General features: G+C 36.5%; 1 protein-coding gene across 1 annotated transcript in view; it reads right to left on the bottom strand.

Moving 5' to 3' along the window:
• PARD3B (par-3 family cell polarity regulator beta) overlaps positions 1 to 18,803 on the bottom strand; it is a 966,908-nt gene that overhangs the window by 364,474 nt on the left and 583,631 nt on the right. The window contains exon 15 of the mRNA XM_090282860.1: positions 13,045 to 13,160. Coding sequence (XP_090138986.1) covers positions 13,045 to 13,160 — 116 coding nt within the window. The remainder of the gene's footprint in view (positions 1 to 13,044; positions 13,161 to 18,803) is intronic.

Raw genomic sequence — 18,803 nt, 5'->3', positions numbered from 1 at the left:
ACCTAGGGTGGTGCCAATAAAAATATCATTCTAGAAACCATTCAGAAGAGACAACTATGAAATTGCTGAACTTTAACATATATTTATTATATTATATATTCATATATTATTATACTATACTTAATTATATATTTATATATAGTATTTTTAACTAATGAAACTCTCACTTCAAAACAACTAAAATGAATTTGGTTCATATTTGCAGGGAGATTTAAGTATTTTATTCAATTCTTTAAATAGCTCCCTTAGATTCTCATTTTTATGAAGATGTTCTTGTGCTAGTACAAAAGATCTTTAAGAAGGAACACAGAATTTAATTTAAACATGAACAATGGTTTACAAAACAAAGGCAAGTGAGAAAGGAGGGTTCATACTTGGCTTTATTGAAAATGCTTAGTATCTGTGAGGTAGAGACTTCATCGAGGTACGCCATAAAAGGAGCAAGCCTTCCATGTACTAATCCAAGTTTCAAGAGGAACTCCGAATACCTAGAATATTTCAGTTCTAAAGGATAAAGGGGGTTTCTCTATTGTTCAAGATTTCCCATCAGAGCATAAATAACATTCTAAATATATGAGGCTAATTTAATGAAGAGCTGCACGGGCTTGTTATTGACATATATCATTGGTTAAGTTTCAATTACAAACATTTTTGAGCATAGTTTTCTTTATACCTCCTGTGGGAAAATAAAACCTTGAGTTTCTCTTCCAGACACTGAATTTTAATTTATCTGTGTATTCCACTAAAGAATGCCCCAGCTTAAGAAAATGTCATCTTAGAGAAAAACTGCAGGGCAACACTTGAGACCATCTGTGACACCGTGATTGATTAAGGATCTACAGAGTAACCTTTCCGCCAGTATTTCACCATACTTGCTTGAAGAGGATCTACCGACATTGATAATTCAAGTTAACCACCAATTATAAGAAAAATGTGGAGATGTAGATGCTCAATTCTAATAACAAACACTACGAACATCCTCTCCATGGCTGCAGCTAATACCAGCACCAACATCAAATCTCAAGTTCTAGGCTTTGGGCTGCGTGTTTTTATATAAGAGAGATGATCCTTGCCTCAAAGACTTTTTCTTTCCTGATGGAAGTGTAGGAAAGAGGTGTGTGTTTTAACCAGTCATTCAACAAATGATGAATAAAAGCAACTGTTTTTACAGTGTTTTCCACATTTATGCATTGGAGATGGTAGGAGAGTGGTGGGAGGGAATATGTCAGGACTTTTGGGCATGACTAGAATATAGACAGTAGCATAACAGTACAGCTTCAACATAAAAGGCATCATTTTCCAATACATAGTAATGATGAACACAAAGTGCATTATTCTTGAAAATACATTTCTTAAAAAACAGATTTCTTTGGGAATAAAAAAAAAAAAAAGGCAGGAAAAAAGATACATTTGGACTTACAGGGAGAAGATCATGTCCTTTATATAAAAAAGCATTTTTATGCCTTTGCTTCCAACCCAAATAGTGATTCTAATTAACTTGAAACAAAACCTGTATTATTCTGCTATTGCTAAGATTTTAGTTACAATACAGATATAGAGAAGTGATCGATAGCTCTATAATTCAGTTAATATTAATACTAGCTTATAATTCATTTTCATTTTTAAATGTATAATTCTCTACAATTTAATGATATGTTTAAGTTTTTGTTAACTCAAATGGTGGATTTTTTAATGTTTTGAAAGAGGCCCGCTTTGAATGGCAGTGCAGTGAACTATTTGTGAGGTCAGTTAGTTATTCCAGATTTTCCTCACTGGGTTCCCTTTTCTTGCCAGAGATGTCTTTCTAAGAATTCAGCCTGAGTCTTGCTGTGTAATTTCTCTAAAGTCACTTGTTTCCATTAAGTCGCCCCACTTGAGCTATAACCTGTGTGGTTATATTAACTATATAAACATATTAAGATACACTAACAAAAAAGAAAATGAACATCTATCCTTTATCTAATGATAAAAAATATACAACGGTTCCTTTTCCATAATTCTGATAAATTTTGCTTTTCTTCTCGCTCTTCACAAGTTGTTTTAATTTATATATCTAATTTTTCCTTGCATACCAAACATGCCACAAACCAGAATTTAGTTTTCCATCACTATTAACTCCCTATATTTCAAAGCTTGTGAACTTGACGTATCTTCTGATGAGGCTATCACTACTTGATATAGTTAGGGTACATATTCAATTTTAAACATATTTGAGTTTTTTGCTATTAGCCATGAAAATATCTAAGGAGTTCTTTCGTATGCCTTCAATAATCTTTCTTCCAAGCAAATTGTTTTATTTCTTTCAATGTTTTTTTATTGGACATGGTTTCTAGGCCTCTCACCAATATCCAGATGCATTCTATACTGTTTTCATCTATTAAAATACTGTACCCAGAGTTCAATACAGTACTATATTTAACATATAATTAAATATAGGCCAGGGTATAGTGGAACTGTTGTCTTCCTTGATCTGGTAACATAAAACTAGCTTTAGGGGTGGCCATGTCAACAAGCAGTGAAAACCAGGGACATCTTTAGTAACTATTATCATACCATGTTTCCCAGACTGTGTACATGTGTAATTCAATTCCTTTAACTTGATTTCAGGAGGCTGCCTTTATCTTTCACCACCATATCTAAAATAGGCTCACCTCTCCCCAGTCTTCATCTTTACCTGAATTTGGCTTCTGAAATTGATTTCTAGTTGAAATTTTATTACTTATTTACTTGTATACAACTTTATCATCTGTTTACCCAAAGGGAATGAAAACACAATGAGAGTGAAGCCTTTGTCTTATTCACCTAGGATATTGTCTGGAAAATAGTAAGTATCTAAGGAATGCCTCGAAGATGAATGCATCCATCATTATTCATTAAATTCTTCTATCTTTTTTAATTCCAGAAGAACTTATTTGAATTCTATTAATCTAACATATTACCCAATTCTCTGAGACAACATCTACAAAAAACTTGGAAGAATGCCTTTCATGCCTTCATCCAAATTATACATATATATTCATCAAATTATGTTGTTTTATTAGAATATAATGGAAAAATCCAAATACAGAGTCTAATAGTATATATTATTTAATTTCTTTCAGAATGACAATGAGTCTTAATCAGCACATTCTGGGAAAGGGCATTGTAATGCTCTTATTTATCTGAGGGTGTAATTTGGCTCATGTCTCAATTAAATGGAATACCTTTATAATGACCAATATAAATTGTACTCATAACATTTCCCTGAGTTATCAGTCTAAAGATTCTATCAAAAAAGAAAGAAGACATCAGTTGGTTATTTCAAAGATCCCCATGGAGGTTGCTGGAGACCACCTCTTTTTTTTTTTTTTTTTTTTCGTTTTCACTGTACAAACATGGAAATTCTCAGAAGATCAACATTGAGATCACTAGTTTACCAGTTGCTTCTGGAAATTCTCTTTCAGAAAAGTGGTAATTTGCTTTCAGGGGAGATAGACTTCTTAATTTCTAATGATCAGGGACAGTCACTTTATAATCACAGTCCTTTCAGTGGACAGAGATATCAACTGTCTAGTCTTCCATTTGCTGGCAGCCATGCTTCACCAATTCAAACACCTTTCTCTTGTGTGGAAGAAGATAAAATTAACATGGGAAACTGGGTGACGCCGCGTTCCACCTGACAGCTGTTTAGGTGCAATAAATAATGGGCCACCACACTTTGTTTTTTGTGCTCTAAACATTGCTTGACCCTCTAAGTCTTACAAGTTTTTCAACCTCATCTCAAGCACCTGTTTAGCTCATCCTGCACGTATGTATGTATGTATGTATGGATGGATTTATTTATTTATTACCATTTGCTTCTGCCTTCCTCTTCTCTACACAGCCAAGGTTATTGGTTAGTTTCTAAAGCAGCCACACTCCTGTCTTCAGATGCCTCTCTTTTCTTCCTCTCTGAGATAAGTTATCATTATAGGTTAGTATTTCCTTTTGGAAATCTTAACTCAAGTTTTTTCCTGTTTCGCTTTTGTTTTTTTGTTTTGTTTGTGTTTTATTTTTAGGGTTTTTATCTAGGTACATGCAGCAAACATCATTTCTCTCATTTACTATCAAATTCTCAGTGTTTTGTCAGTTTATTTTGTTCATTAGATTCCACATACAAAGGAGATCATATGGTATTTGTCTTTCTCTGACTGATTTTTTTCACTTAGTATAATAATCTCCAGGTCCAACCATGCTGTTACAAAAGTAAGATTTTCCTATATATTTTATGGCTCAGTTGTATTCCATTGTGTATAAATGTATCTCATCTATTCATCTACTGATGGGCACTTGGGCTGTTTCCAGATCTTGGCTATTGTAAATAGCGCTGCTATGCACGGGTGCATATATTCTTTTGAATTAGTGTTTTGGGTTTCTTTGACTACATTCCCAGAAGTGGGATCACTGGGTTAAAAGGTGGTTCCATTTTAATTTTTTAAGGTAACTCCATACCTGTTTCCACAGTGGCTGCACCAGTCTGCATTACTACCAACAGTGCAAAAGGGTTGCCTTTTCTCCACATCCTCCCCTACTCATTTGTTGATTTACTGTTGATAGCCATTCTGACAGGTTTGAAGTGATATCTCATTTGGTTTTACTTTGCATCTCTTGGATGATTAGTGATGTTGACCCTCTCTTCATATGTCTATTAATCATCTGTATCTCCTTTTTGGAAAAGTGTCTATTCAGGTCCTTTGCCAATGTTTAAATTGGATTATTTGTTTTTGGTGTTGAGTTTTATGAAGTTCTTTATAAATTTTGGATATTAATTCCTTATCAGATATATCATCGGCGAATATGCTCTCCCATTCAGTGGGTGTCTTCATTTTGTTGATCATTTCCTTTGCTGTGCAAAAACTTTTTAGTTTGATGTTGTCCCATTGTTTATTTTTTCATTTGTTACCTTTGTCTGAGAAGATATATCAGACAAAATATTGCTATGATAAATGTCTGATATTTTACTGCCTATGTTTCCTTATAGGAGTTTTCTGGTTTTGAGTCTAACATTTAAGTCTTAATCCATTTTGAGTTTATCCTTCTATATGATGTGAAAAGCTGGTCTTACTTCACTTTTTTGCACTTATCTGTCCAATTTTCCCAACATCATTTATTGAATAGACTGTCTTTACCCCATTGTATATTCTTGCCTCCTTTGTCAAATATTAATTGACCATAAAGGTATAGGTTTATTTCTGTGTTCTCTATTCTGTTCTGTTGACCTATATGTCTGTTCTTGTGCCAATACCATGCTTTTTTGATTACTATGGCATTATAGTATAGTTTGATATCAGGTAGTGTGATACCTCTAACTTTGTTTTTCTTTCTCAAGATTGCTGAGGCAATTCAGGGTCTTTTGTGGTTCCATATAAATTTCTAGAATATTTGTTATTTATCTGTGAGATATGCCATTGGTATTTTAATAGGAATTGCATTGAATCTGTACATTGCTTTGGGTAGTATGGACATTTTAAAGTTGTTATTTTTCCTATCCATGAACACGGAATATGTTTCCACTTATTTGTATCTTTCTCAATTTCTTTCTTCAGTGTCTTATAATTTCCTGAGTACAAGTTCTTTGCCTCCTTGGTTAAATTTATTTTTTTGTTGCAATAGTAAATGAGATTGTTTTCTTAATCTCTCCTTCTGATAGTTCATTATTGGCACATAAAAATGCTGCCAATTTCTTTTTTTAAGTGTATTTTATTGATTATGTTGTTACAGTAGTCTCAATATTTTTCCCCTTTGCTCCCCTCTGTCCAGGTACCCTCCTTCCCTTCAGGAATCCCACCCCCTTTAGTTCATGTCCATGGGTCGTGCATATAAGTTCTTTGGCTTCACCCTTTCCTATGTTATTCTTAACTTTCCCTTGTCTATTTTGTACCAACCAATTATGCTTCTTAGTCCCTGCACCATTTCCCCATTTCTTCCCCTTCTCCCTCCCAGCTGATAACCCTCCAAATGACCCCCATACCTATCATTCTGTTCCTATTCTGGTTTGCTTAGTTGGATTTTGTTTTTATTTTTTAGATTCAGTTGTTGATAGTTGTGAGTTTGTTGTCATTTTAATGTTCATAATTTTGATCTTTTTCTTAAGTTAAGTCCCTTTGACATTTCATATAATAATAGCTTGGTGATGATGAGCTCCTTTAGCTTTACCTTCTCTCGGAAGTACTTTACCTGCCCTTCTATTCTAAATGATAGCTTTGCTGGATAGAGTAATCTTGGTTGTAAGTCCTTGCTTTTCATCACTTTGAATACTTCTTGCCAGTCCCTTCTTGCCTGCAAAGTTTCTTTTGAGAAATCAGCTGATAGTCTTATAGGCATCCATTTGTAGGTAACTGTCTGCTTTTCTCTTGCTGCTTTTAAGATTCTCTCTTTATCTTTCAACTTTGGCATTTTAATTATGATGTGTCTTGGTGTGGTCCTCTTTGAGTATAGCTTGTTTGGGACTCTCTGTGCTTCCTGGACTTGTATGGCTATTTCCTCCACCAAATTTGAGAAGTTTTCCTTCATTATTTTCTCATATAAGTTTTCAATTTCTTGCTCTTCCTCTTCTCCTTCTGGCACCCCTATGGTTCAGATATTGGCATGTTTAAAGTTGTACCAGAGGTTTCTAAGCCTCTCCTAGTTTTTTTCAATTCTTGTTTCCTCATTCTGTACTGGTTGACTGTTTTTTTCTTCCTTATGTTCCAAATCATTGTTTTGAACCCTGGTTTCCTTCCTTTTATTGTTGTTTTTTTGTGTGGATTTTCCTTCATTTCATTTAGCATAGCCTTCATTTCTTCTCTTATGCATTTGCATATCTGTCAAGCCTGTGAGCATCTTTATCACCAGTTATCTTCATCTGTTAGGTTGGCTACCTCCTCGTTGCTTAGTTCTCCCACTGGAACCTTTATCTGTTCCCCTTTTTGGGCCATACTTCTCTGTCTCCTCATCTTGACAGGTTCCTGTGTTTATTTGCCTCTGTGTCTTAGGTAGAGCTGTCGCTCCTGTTATGTTGTAAGGGGCGGAGCCTTAGGTATTTGTCAGTAGAGGGAGACCCATTTCACCACACCGTGGTGCTGTTTATGGGGGAGGGGTTCGAGAGGGAACAATGCCGCCTTCCCAGGACTCACCCCTTTTCCAGGCACTTCTCCCACTTCCATATGGTACTGGCACCTCTCTAGCTGTTGCCATGGCTGTTGTTCCCAGAGTGTGTGGGTCTAAATGCTGCCAATTTCTGAATATTCATTTTTATCCTGCTACTTTGCCCAATTCATTTAGTAGTTCTAGCAGTTTCTTGGAATCTTTAAGGTTTTCTATGTACCATATCATGTCATCTATGAATAATGATGGTTTTACTTCCTCCTTTTCCATTTGGATGCTTTTTTATTTCTTCTTCTTGTCTGATTGCTGTGGCTAGGACTTCCAGTACTATGAAAGAGGACATCCCTGTCTTGTTCCTGATCTTATGGAAAACTCATTTAGTTTTTGCCCATTGAGATGATGCTGGCTATAGGCTACTCATATATGGACTTTATTATGTTGAGGTATGCTCCCTCTATTCTCACTTTGCTGAGAGTTTTTATTATAAATGAATTCTGGATTTTATCAAATGCTTTTCTGCATCTATTGATACGATCATTTAGTTTTTATCTTTAATTTTGTTTGTATAATGTATCTGCAGTGTTTAATCTACCTCCTGCACACAGTAGGCACTTAATAGACATTTGTTTAATAAAAAAGTAAACATTCTGTGTAATTCTTTAATTTTGACTACCTAAAGCTTAGGGCATACACTTGAATATGTCTTTATACTCTTATTCATTTATTAGAGATGACACTCTCTTTTGGTGTTACCATTAATTCTTCACCACCCAGGTCTTTTCTTTTTAGTAAGCCAAAGTTATGTCTTAAATAGCAGTACTTGATTCAGCTTTTATGATCTCCTGCAATGTTACTTATTGATGAGCAATGAAACAGATCCATGGATATAAATAAATATTTATATTTATGGGGGGGGCAAAAAACCCAGAATTATCTTCTGGAGGGTGGGACACTTTAATATAGGTTTCCTCTGCTGGTCAGTGTTCTAGGAACCCACCTGTATCAGTGTACCAATTGGCATTGTTGTTAGAGGTTGCATTCTGCTTCAGTGAATTTTTTTTGAAGATTATTTCAATGCATTTGCCTATTTCATAATGGGTGATTTACAACTGTACCTACCCATAGTGTGCTGAGACTTCAGCAGTTTTTTATCAAAAATGGCATGACCCCCAGCCCCCACTCTCCCTATTCTCCCGATCTTGCCCCGAGTGACTTTTTTTTAATTTCCCCAGATGAAAAAGATACTCAAAGGGAAACATTTTGCCAATGTGATAGAGGAGAAACAAAAAGTGGCAGAAGCTCTATAATGCATGAAAATAGAGGAGTTCAAAAACTGTTTTGAACAATGGAAAATATATCTTGATAGGTGTATTGATTAAAATAGAGAGGACTTTGAAAGTGACTGAAATTTAAACATGTAAGAATAAATACACAATTTTTTATAAATAAATTCTGTTTTTTGGGTCCACCCTCATATTAAAATATATTAATATAATATATAAACATAATATATAACATTAATTCATAAATCAGCATTACAGTTATTATAATATACAGTTTTATAAAAATTCCCCAATGCATCCAGTGTTCAAGATTTTTGTCTTATTATTAACAATGTATATGGAAGTACTTCACTATAAAAAATAATTTTAAAAAGAATGTATTTTAAAAGTAGAGTGGGGTTAGTTAAGTTTTTTCATGTCCTTCTTCAATCTGATACTAGATGCCTAAGTACTCTTTGACAGGAACATCTGACGATTATGAAAGGGTTATATTCCAAATGTGACCCAAATATTTACCTTTGTTGATATGAGAAATCAGTTATTATATAATTTACTTCAACTGTAAGTATCTACAAAATAATTGCTGCCTTAAGACAAATTTTGAACAAGCAACTAACAAGATAAAATTGCTGAATCACAGATCTTGAATGGAAACCAGCCAGTTTATTTATCGTCTTGATTTTAGGAACTCCTAACACATGCACTTTTTAAGAGAGACTGAGACGTGGAATGTTAGCAATCGTCTTTGTCAGGAAATGCAAACAGTTAGCCTGTGTGCCCCATGCATCACTGAGAGCTCATTTCCTCTCATTGAACAGGGGCAGGACAGCTGGCCAGCATCTCCCATCCACACTTCCCTCAGTGTCCTCCTGACTATGTGACAGAACACCCTTCTGAAATGGAAGTAGGAGGTCCATGGAAACAGGGGAGAAAACACTCAAAGAAATCTTTTTGTGAAATAACGTTTTAAACTTAACTTTGAATGGGGCTATAGATTAGGTCAATGAATGGGACAAAATTCTAAAATGCTATCCCAAGAATAATTCAGACTAATACTTAAACAGCATTACTGGGTCATAAAACACCAGGCCTGGAAATTAAAGATGTTTATTCCTCATCAAAAAGTCTTTGAATGTAACTCTTTGGAAAGCTGCCAACAAGGGCAGCTCTTTGGGGGAAAACCCTATGCCAAAGGCCAAAGAGGCAGCTGTGTTATTCAGCTCCTGAGAGCTTCCAACTCAACACTCACACAAGCTCAATTATGAGCAAATTAAAGGGATCCAGACTGAACATAGTAATTCTGGTAATTTAAATAAATAGAGGAAAGTCTACAATTAGTAGGAAAAGATTGATTTTCTGGAAAACCCAGAAAATGACACCCTAACCCCTTTGAGTAAGCATAGTTACATCTAATTATTTAAAAATAAATTTCCTTTTATTCATCATTTTAATCATTCCTGATCTGACTTAAATGTGGCCATATGCATGCCAGCAAAAGTATCCACAAAATATTGAGGTAGAATAGCCTAAAAAAAACCTATAATGGAAATATAGGAATTAATCACATGACGTAAAAACATAATTAGAGTTTTATACAACATGTCTATAAACCAACCCTTGTATGTAAGAAAATTTAGTGCTCAATGTGACTGCATTCTGAATTACTAGGGAAAGGATGCAGAAGTCAATAAATGTTATTAATAATTTGCCTATTTACACGGAGAAAAATTTTCCCACCTCATAAACCACATATAATAATATATTACAGATTGCTACACATTAAAAGAAACAACAACAAGCCTTTAAAAGTACTAGAAGAAAATAAATGAGATAAATATAAAACCCAGAAGTCATGAAAAAAAAAGATGGAAATATTTGACTATAAGACAAAAATAAACAAACTTTTTAATAGAAGAACGTCATGCTCAAACTAAAAAGACAAGTTGCAAGAACTTACTTGCAACATATATAATATTCTCAAGAAGAAAAGAAATAACAAATGGAAACATTGGCAAATGACATGAATGAATAAGCAAATTATGGAATAAGAAATACAAAGGGTCCCTCCAAAACCTCCCAAACAAAAGAAAGCCCCTAAATCTCTCTATGAAGCCCAAGTTATCAAAAGGGGAAAAGCAAATTGTAAATCAAGATTCAAACATATAACGTAACACCATATGCTATTACAAAGAAACACAATATATAATACAGACACATGTACACAGATGAGGCAGCAAATCGGAAGAGTGCTTTCTAGAAGAAAGTACACAGTGAACTATTTTAAAATAATGTTCGTGTCTGGGAAATAGAAGAAGGAGATAGAGATGAGAAGGCTTTATTTTTTATAATAAGAATTATCTATCTTTGGAAATCTAAGTGAAAATTAAAAAATGGAACCCATCCACCTTAAAATAATTTGAACATATGAACAACAACTTATTAGCAGGAGAGTTAAAATACTAGCTTAGACTTTACAGCAAAAGTGAAACGAACAAACAAAAAAACAAACAAAAAAGTACTAATTGGGCCTGTTAGCCTTTGAAGATTCCTATAAACTTTATAAAGGAGAACTATCTGGCATAAATTAATTACACAAAAAACAGAAAGTATTTTTTAAAAAATTTCCTTACTGTTTGAAAAACTGATCATGACCCTGCTGAAATCATTCCTCTAAACATAATAACCAGTCTTTTCATAAATTCCTTACCTTGGCCTAGTGTTATACACAGAAAACTAAACTACATACAATATTCTTTTCACCTAATCAAACAGGAAAGACACTTCCAATGTTTACCATTCCGATATCACCTAAATTTATTCATTGACAAAATCAAACTATTTATTGAGCTCACTCAATTGTTCTGGGGACAGGGTTTCAGAATGATCCTAGAACAGTGACCCTTAGAGCCCTGTACAAGACTGTTAACTTTAAATTGGCACTTTCTGGAAGGGACCAAACTTTGATGGTTACTGAAAAAATGTTTTTATAGCATATTTTACCACTTCTGCTGTATGGTGCATTTTAGCCAATGCTTTTAGTTTGGCACCTGTCTTCCGAAGAAAACAGTTCAACCTCTGCCCAAGTATGTAAGCTGAACAAACATTCCTATTATTGTTGTCATTCACGGTATGAATACAATGAAATGCAGTTGGTGACTGCTAACCATACATACTTTGCAAAGATTATTTTCAACTTAAAAGAGAAAACTTCTCAAAAACAAACTTTTCAGTAACAAAAAATAGAAAAAGAAATACTGTTTCTGGGCCTGATTTAGGTTTTATTTTTACTGATTTGATAATATTTATTCTTCCTTAAATTACAATGGATACTTTTTTCCTCTTGTACAGATTTTTTGAGAGCCATACTGCTGGCTACTTTTTTTAATTAAATGAGAAAAACAGTAATATATTTCTCCTCCAAAATGAAGAGCAGTTTTTATCCATTCATCTTCTTCATAGAGACATTGGGAAGACAGAACAGGAAATGTTTATCAGGCACGCTATGAAAATAAATTGCCCCTTAAATTATTAGTAATAACCTATGTCCCTGTCACACTTTATTCCTTTGTTTTGTCAAAGGTTCACATGAGAGAAAATACCCCTTTCTGACCAGTGCTAAAGACAGCGTCCTTATTAGGGCTTTCTATCTGCTTTTCACTAAAGGAGATTAGAGCAAATGTGTCCCAGAATCTGTTTAATTTATAGAAAATAGAATCAATTTCTCTTGTTTCATCATGATTGAACATTTTTCTGAACTCCTGTAAATGAATTACAGATAAGCACTATTTATCAGATTGTTTTGTGGAACATATAGTTTTGATTATTCTGTTTTCTACTCTTTGCTACTAATGAAATATGTAGTATGCCTCAAGAAAACACATTCACAAAGCTTGGCCTCTGAGCATTCAAGAAGCAATGAGTAATTTGTTGGAAATTTATTTTGCGCCCATACTCACTAACAGTTTTCCCTCTCCATAAGCCCATGGGAGGGAGCAACGCCCTTGGGTATCTGAAATGTCTTCCAGTGTCCCACGTTCCAGGGCCTGGCTCTGCCCCGGCAGCTAACAGTCACCTAGGTTCCTTCTGAGCCTCAGAACCTCAATGAAATTGCTCAGGTACAGACCCACATTGACACCCTCAGTCTGGCAAACCCAGGACCCTTCTTCCCTCCAGAGTCACAAGGTTAAGAGATGGGCAATTAAAGAGATGAATCCTCTGCTGCCATTCCTATGCATCGCACATAGCGATGGGAAGCCCAGTAGAAGAGGACTCATTTAACCACGTTATCCTCCCAGGCCCTGCAACAGGTATGTATGTAAGAAATGGAAAGGCAGCAGCCGAAGCCAGTACAGATGCAAGGACTGGGGAGTTAAATAGATGCTTATGGCATTCAGAGTCTCCGGAAGGTATAATCATGCTTTTTCTGACCTATATGGACCACTTTATAGAAATAAGTCATTTATCTCTCTTTTAAAAAGGAGTAATTACAATTAAGTCTGTGAGAGAAGACAGGAAGATAGGATGACCATTATCCTCCCCCCCCCCCCAACGTTTCGGCAGGCCTTGCCCCATAAGGTTGGAGCTGGAGAAACAAAGGCAGGATATTTGGGAAGACAGATGGGCTGGATGACCTGGATGTCACCTCACCCTCGCTTACCAAGGTCCATGCTCTTTGAGGCTTTCAGATTCATTGATTCAGGCTGCCTGGCAGGTGTCACAGATTTGAAGTTGATGTGCTGATCTGGAAAACATAAGGCTGAATCCACCCCAGAGCTGTGGAAAGAAGGCATATACCATATTTAGGTTTAAATTAAAATCTCCCTCACTCTCTCTCTCTCTTTTAAGAAAGTTGTTCTCATTTTGAACAGAGACCCTCATCCCTCTCTCTGCAGCTCACAACCATGCATTTTAAACTAATTCTTCAATTTTGGGTTTCTTTTATGAGATGCAGCAATTCTGTTTTCATGTATTTTATCACATCCTACAATTTAAGTAAAATATTCTCCGGCTAATGCCGTGTTTTCCTCTTCACTGATTTCTGCTAATTGGGACCCTGCTGTACAGTATGTAACTGGAAGTGTGTAGGGCGAGCTGGAACACACTGGCTCTTCAAAGGATGTCACCAGACAGCAGCAGAGCCTAGCAGCAGGTTAAGAGATATCTGTGGGCTAAGCATGCCCTTCCTTTAAAAACAAGTGAAAGGGTATATCCTTTGGAGCAAACCATCCTGTTGAGTGATGGATGGCTGCAGTAGTTTTTGGTTTTCTACTTCTTTTCAGGTCCAGTTTCTACAACTAATGTTAATGCTGAGCAAATAGTTTACTCATCAATAACACCAAAAGGAAATAACAGGAAAAACACAGTTGACAATTGAGACACAGATACATCAAATGTCTGTTATAGGTTTCCTTCTACTTGTAGTCAGTCTCAAATAATTCCATTTCTACTGAATAGTGTATTTATTTTGCTTGAGAATGGAGGGGACTATAAAAGGGAATTACAGATGATACCTTATTTCTTGATTTGAAGATTAATTATATTTATATATTTCTTTATAAATTAAATTTCAGCTATCTTCTCCCTTGGCAATCTTGTATATTTAGAAAGTAAATATGATGGCTCATTTTAACATAACTTTATCTTAATCTTAAATACAATGAAAAGTCAAATCAAGTATCCTTGGTGAGTCTGAAAGTACTGAGACTGAGTTTTTCAAACAGCTGGGATTTGACACTATAAACAACAAAAGAACAACAAAAAATAAATTATTATGAATGAGAACCCTTCTCAAATGTATAGGGGGGTCTCTGTTTCTTAACCAAATATACCACATAAGTTTAATATTTTCTTGAAATTCATTAGTCATGCATATTTAATATTGACTTGCAGTAATATTAAAATTAATGTGGAGCTATCATAACATCGCTGAACGAATGAATGAACCTCTGCTATTGTAAGACAGTGGGTAGATGAGAAAAGTACCTGGGACCAACAGTACAGCTCCAGGCTCAAAAGCACACACATCACAGCAGGGCTGCTCAGGTCTGAGTCCTGGCTTTGCTACTTACTACCTATGGGGCCAGGGCAAGTTATTGAATTTCTCTGTGCTTCAGTTTCCTTATGTATAAAATGGGCGTAATTATACTCCCTATCTTTTGGCTTGCTAAGAGATACAGTGAGTTAAGATTTGTAAAGAAAATAGTGTCCAGTACAGGGTAAGCTTCAGAGAAGCTTTTGCGAAAAAAATAGATCTGCTTTAGCTTCCCAAATGAGTGTAATTTCTGTTTTTAGGGTTCTCTAGGCTTTTTACAGATTCTTTGCCTTCTCTGTTTATTTTTTAGCCTCTTGGGAGGTCAGTATCTAAGAGCCCTTCTCTCTCCCTGTTTGGAAGAGGATGTGGTGTGATGAGGGGAGCTCTGGGCTGGAGAGCGAGATGCCAGGGTCCCCGGCCTCAGTTTACTAGTGTACAACACAGGTGGTAATGGCACTGACTTCATAAAGTTGTTGTGAGAATTAATACATTAAACTTGTTAATACTGACTTTGGTGCCTTGCATACAATATGAGCTCAGTAAGTGAGTTATTAATCCTTTCCCTTATTTCTGCAATTTTCAGTGGTTTTTGAATGAGGACCCAAGGCACTCTCTAGTGAAGAGATTATAGATGTTTTCATGAAAATTCCTCAGGAAATTTAAATCTACTCTTTAGAATTTGAAGCTTTTTTGGTGGGGAGGGGCTTCTTTCTTGATGTCTGTCTACATTCTCCATAGATAAAGCCACTGACCTATAAAGTGTATTAGATGTGGTATCTACTGATGGCAAAAGATGCCAACCAGAACAAAAGTCTTTGACCCACGAGTGCTGTTGTCACACTGGCTTGGCATAATTGTTGCAGCTCATATTAAAGAATTCTGAGATGCTACTGTGAATATGAGCTTCCCCTGAGCCTTGATGTTTGGAAGCACTTGCCTTTAACTTGTTATCTGACCTTTATATGCACTTAGTTTTCCATCCTTTGATCTCTTGTGGTGATGTGGTTTTAGTGTCAGAAAGACACATGGCCTTCATAGAATCAGAGACTTTAAGAGCCAGAAGGTGTTAAAGGTCACCTCATCTAACTCTTCATTTAGTAGATAAGTCACTGAGGCCCAAAGATGGGGGGCTGATCTTCCAAGGTCACACATCTGGCCTGTGGCAAAGTCAGGAACAGAATCGTGGTTTTTTGAACTTTTCCCAGAGACATGAAAATCTTGCCTAAAATGGTGGCCAACCTGAGGCACAGGTTGTTGCAGATCATGAATCCAAAGAAATTGAAACTTTCCTATTAGTATAGATTTGCTCAGTCTCTTATGCTTCTTGCACTTTAGGTTTGCTTTTGTTTTAGTAGAGTGGTGCATATCATGAAATAAAAGAAAACCAAAGAGTTAATCAAAGCAGATACTATATGTTATAGTGAAAGTCTTTAGGGAGAAGGTTTAAGACCAACATGAATAGTCGTCATTAAAACTTAGGTCGCACTGCATTTAAAGTCCTCTGCTCAAGGCAGACAATGGGAATCTACCCAAATGAGTAATATACTAGCTAACCCACTTCATTGTCTTAGATTACTTACTAGCTAGTCATTAATTGATAAGTTAAGAACAAGAACTTAAGTCTCAAATTACTCTTGGGAGACAGTTATCCCTGTCCCTGATATAAAAAACAAACAAAAAAGGGTGGCAATGAACTTGATACAATAACATTAAATAAGGATCTGTCTTAATAAAGTAAATTTTCATTTGTAGAAATGTTGAGATATAATCAAGGATGATCAAAGAAATAAAAAGCTGCTTTATATATACATGTAATAAATATTCATAGCCCTGGCTGGTTTGGCTCAGTGGATTGAGCGTCGGCCTGCGAGCTAAGTGTCGCTGGTTCGATCTTCCAGTCAGGGCACATCAGAGAAGGAAAACTCTGACTCCAAAAAACCTCCGCTGCCTTGCGGCATACCTCTTCAGGGGAAAGGCTAAGGGAGTAAACCCCGACAGAAAATCCGGAGCCGGAGTCCCTAAGGCGGTTTGACGTTGTAGTCAACACCGGCAACTCCTGCGGCGCACCTGAAGCCAAGCTGTATTGACTCCGTCTTTCCCTTGGACCCTTCAGCTGTGAAGAGAGGGGGGTCTGCTGCATGGGCAACAGCAGACCCTCCATATCACCCTGCCCAGGCTCTGTAGCTTCAGCTCCACTGGAGAGGACACTCCAGCGTCATCGCAAGATGTCGATTCAACACGGGAGGAGACAGATACCGTGTCACTCCCGAGTCGGACTGCACAGCCATTCTCGGCGGTGCAGATAGACTCTTAAGAAGCTACACCATCGTCTCTCGAGACAGACGGCTGCCGACGAATAAATATTCATACATATGTATACATACCTATATATGCATAGGTACCTTAAGTTAGTCCATACTGATATATACACCTGCTACCATTGTTTTGAATGTGACCAACTGTGTACTTTGCAAACCTTCAGGAGAAGTATCCCTCTTGCAATGGTAGAAATGGATATAAGGCAAAATAAAGCTGATATCAGATTGGAAGATATTTAAGGAGGGAAGTAAATATAATATGAGGTACTATGGGAATAAAGCCAATGTGAGTACACAATGCACTCAAATAATGAGTACAGTATTGAGTTAGTTAATGTGAAAATATTTTAGACATGCAAGTTAGAGTAGCAAAACAGTTTTCAATTTTATGCTAAATAGTAAAAGTTCTTCGAGTGGGAGACTGACACAATGATTAACTATAAAAAATGACATATTTTAATTTTGAAGGGAGCTAGCATGTGCTCATGGCTGCCATGGGTGCTGTGGGAAGCTGGAAATTGACAGCAGGCCAAAGACATGTCTTAGATAAAGGCTGTGTTTTCAGCATGAACAACCAGGGAATCTATCAAATAGAAACGATACTCAATGTCAAATTATGCTGCAAAATGAAATAAATAAGAGCAGCATGAAATACATGCCAGTGTCCTGAATGTGGTGACAAATCAGGAATGTGAAAGACATGTAAGACCAGCCATGAATGTTCAAGGAGAACTGTATGAAATAAAAGCAGGAAGAAGATTTTGAGTGACATGGCAAAAAATGATGTCAGAAGTTTCAGGTGTCCATGAATAGGGTTCAACAATTGGCTACTATTTGTGAGAGTAGATGTAGGTTATGCCTAATCTCCCCTTTACCCCCAGAAACGAGATAGAACCAAGACAGAGGGAAACATGAACAAGTAGAGAATAGCCAAATATTGTCTAAACTGTAAATAAAACTGTCTCTGCTGGTGTGGCTCACTTGGTTGGAGCACCCTGCAAAACAAAAGGTCACGGGTTCCATTCCCAGTCAGGGTTCATGTCGAGGTTGTGGGTTCAATCCCCAGTTGGAGGGCGTATGATAGGCAACTGATTGATGTTTCTCTCCCACATTAATGTTTCTCTCCCTCTCTCTCTACCTCTTTTCCTCTTTCTCTAATACCCATAAGCATGTCCTCCAGTGAGGATAAAAATAAATAAATTAAAAATAAGTAAACTGTTAATAAAACTCAGTAACATTCTGTCTGCTGTTAATTTGCCTGAAACTGTTCCTGAGATATCAGTAGAAAATATATTTCCTTTATATTTATTCACTTTTTACTTAAATATACATATTATAAACCTTTTGTCTAATAATCATTTACATAATAGTACAAATAAATTCAGTAAATTCCTGATTTCATTTTGGTTCAAAGTGCAAGCACGAAGTTTGATCTAACTTGATCTCCACTCCTCATGCAGTAGCAGTTTTCTGCTTCATAAGACTGGCTCCCTCCCTAAAGCATCACTTTCCCTTTCAGAGGGTTTTCAACTTTTATTTACTTACTTATTTATTTTGAAAGACAGGACAGCCTCTCAGTCTTGTTTGCTCAGCCACCCTGGATCCCGTCCAATCTTTCCTCCACCCCAAGTTTCACACATCTAAACCCCACTGCTGCTGGTCACCAAGGCAACGCAGCAGCTTGCAGGATAGCGCAGGTCACAAGATCCCAGGAGAGAGAGAGTTTAGCTTTAAATTTGTTCCTTGCATCTGGGAAGTGTCTTTGGTTCTGTTTCTTCCTCTTCAACCATGCTGCTCTTCCGTTCACTCTAGCCCGTCTCCTCTCTCGCCAGCCCCCAGACCAGGAAGCTTGTCTGTGCCTTCTTCTGTCCACTCATCCCCCCACAATCTAACTCCCTTGACTTGATATTGTCATCCAGGCTAGACACCCTTCACCGCCTCTCCACGGCTCTCTGGAGAAGCAGGGTGTTCACTGAGCATGACAGACAATGCCCTTCCCACTGACTCTTCACCTGGATACCATATGTGTCAGCCATACTGAACACAGCCTGCATCTCCCTCTCCCAT

The sequence above is a fragment of the Furipterus horrens genome, unplaced genomic scaffold (genome assembly GCF_987537825.1).
Source record: "Furipterus horrens unplaced genomic scaffold, mFurHor1.1.pri manual_scaffold_1, whole genome shotgun sequence".
Classification (NCBI taxonomy): Eukaryota; Metazoa; Chordata; class Mammalia; order Chiroptera; family Furipteridae; genus Furipterus; species Furipterus horrens.
Note: the sequence above shows the minus strand (reverse complement) of the source record. Positions and strands in the feature narration are given on the sequence as shown.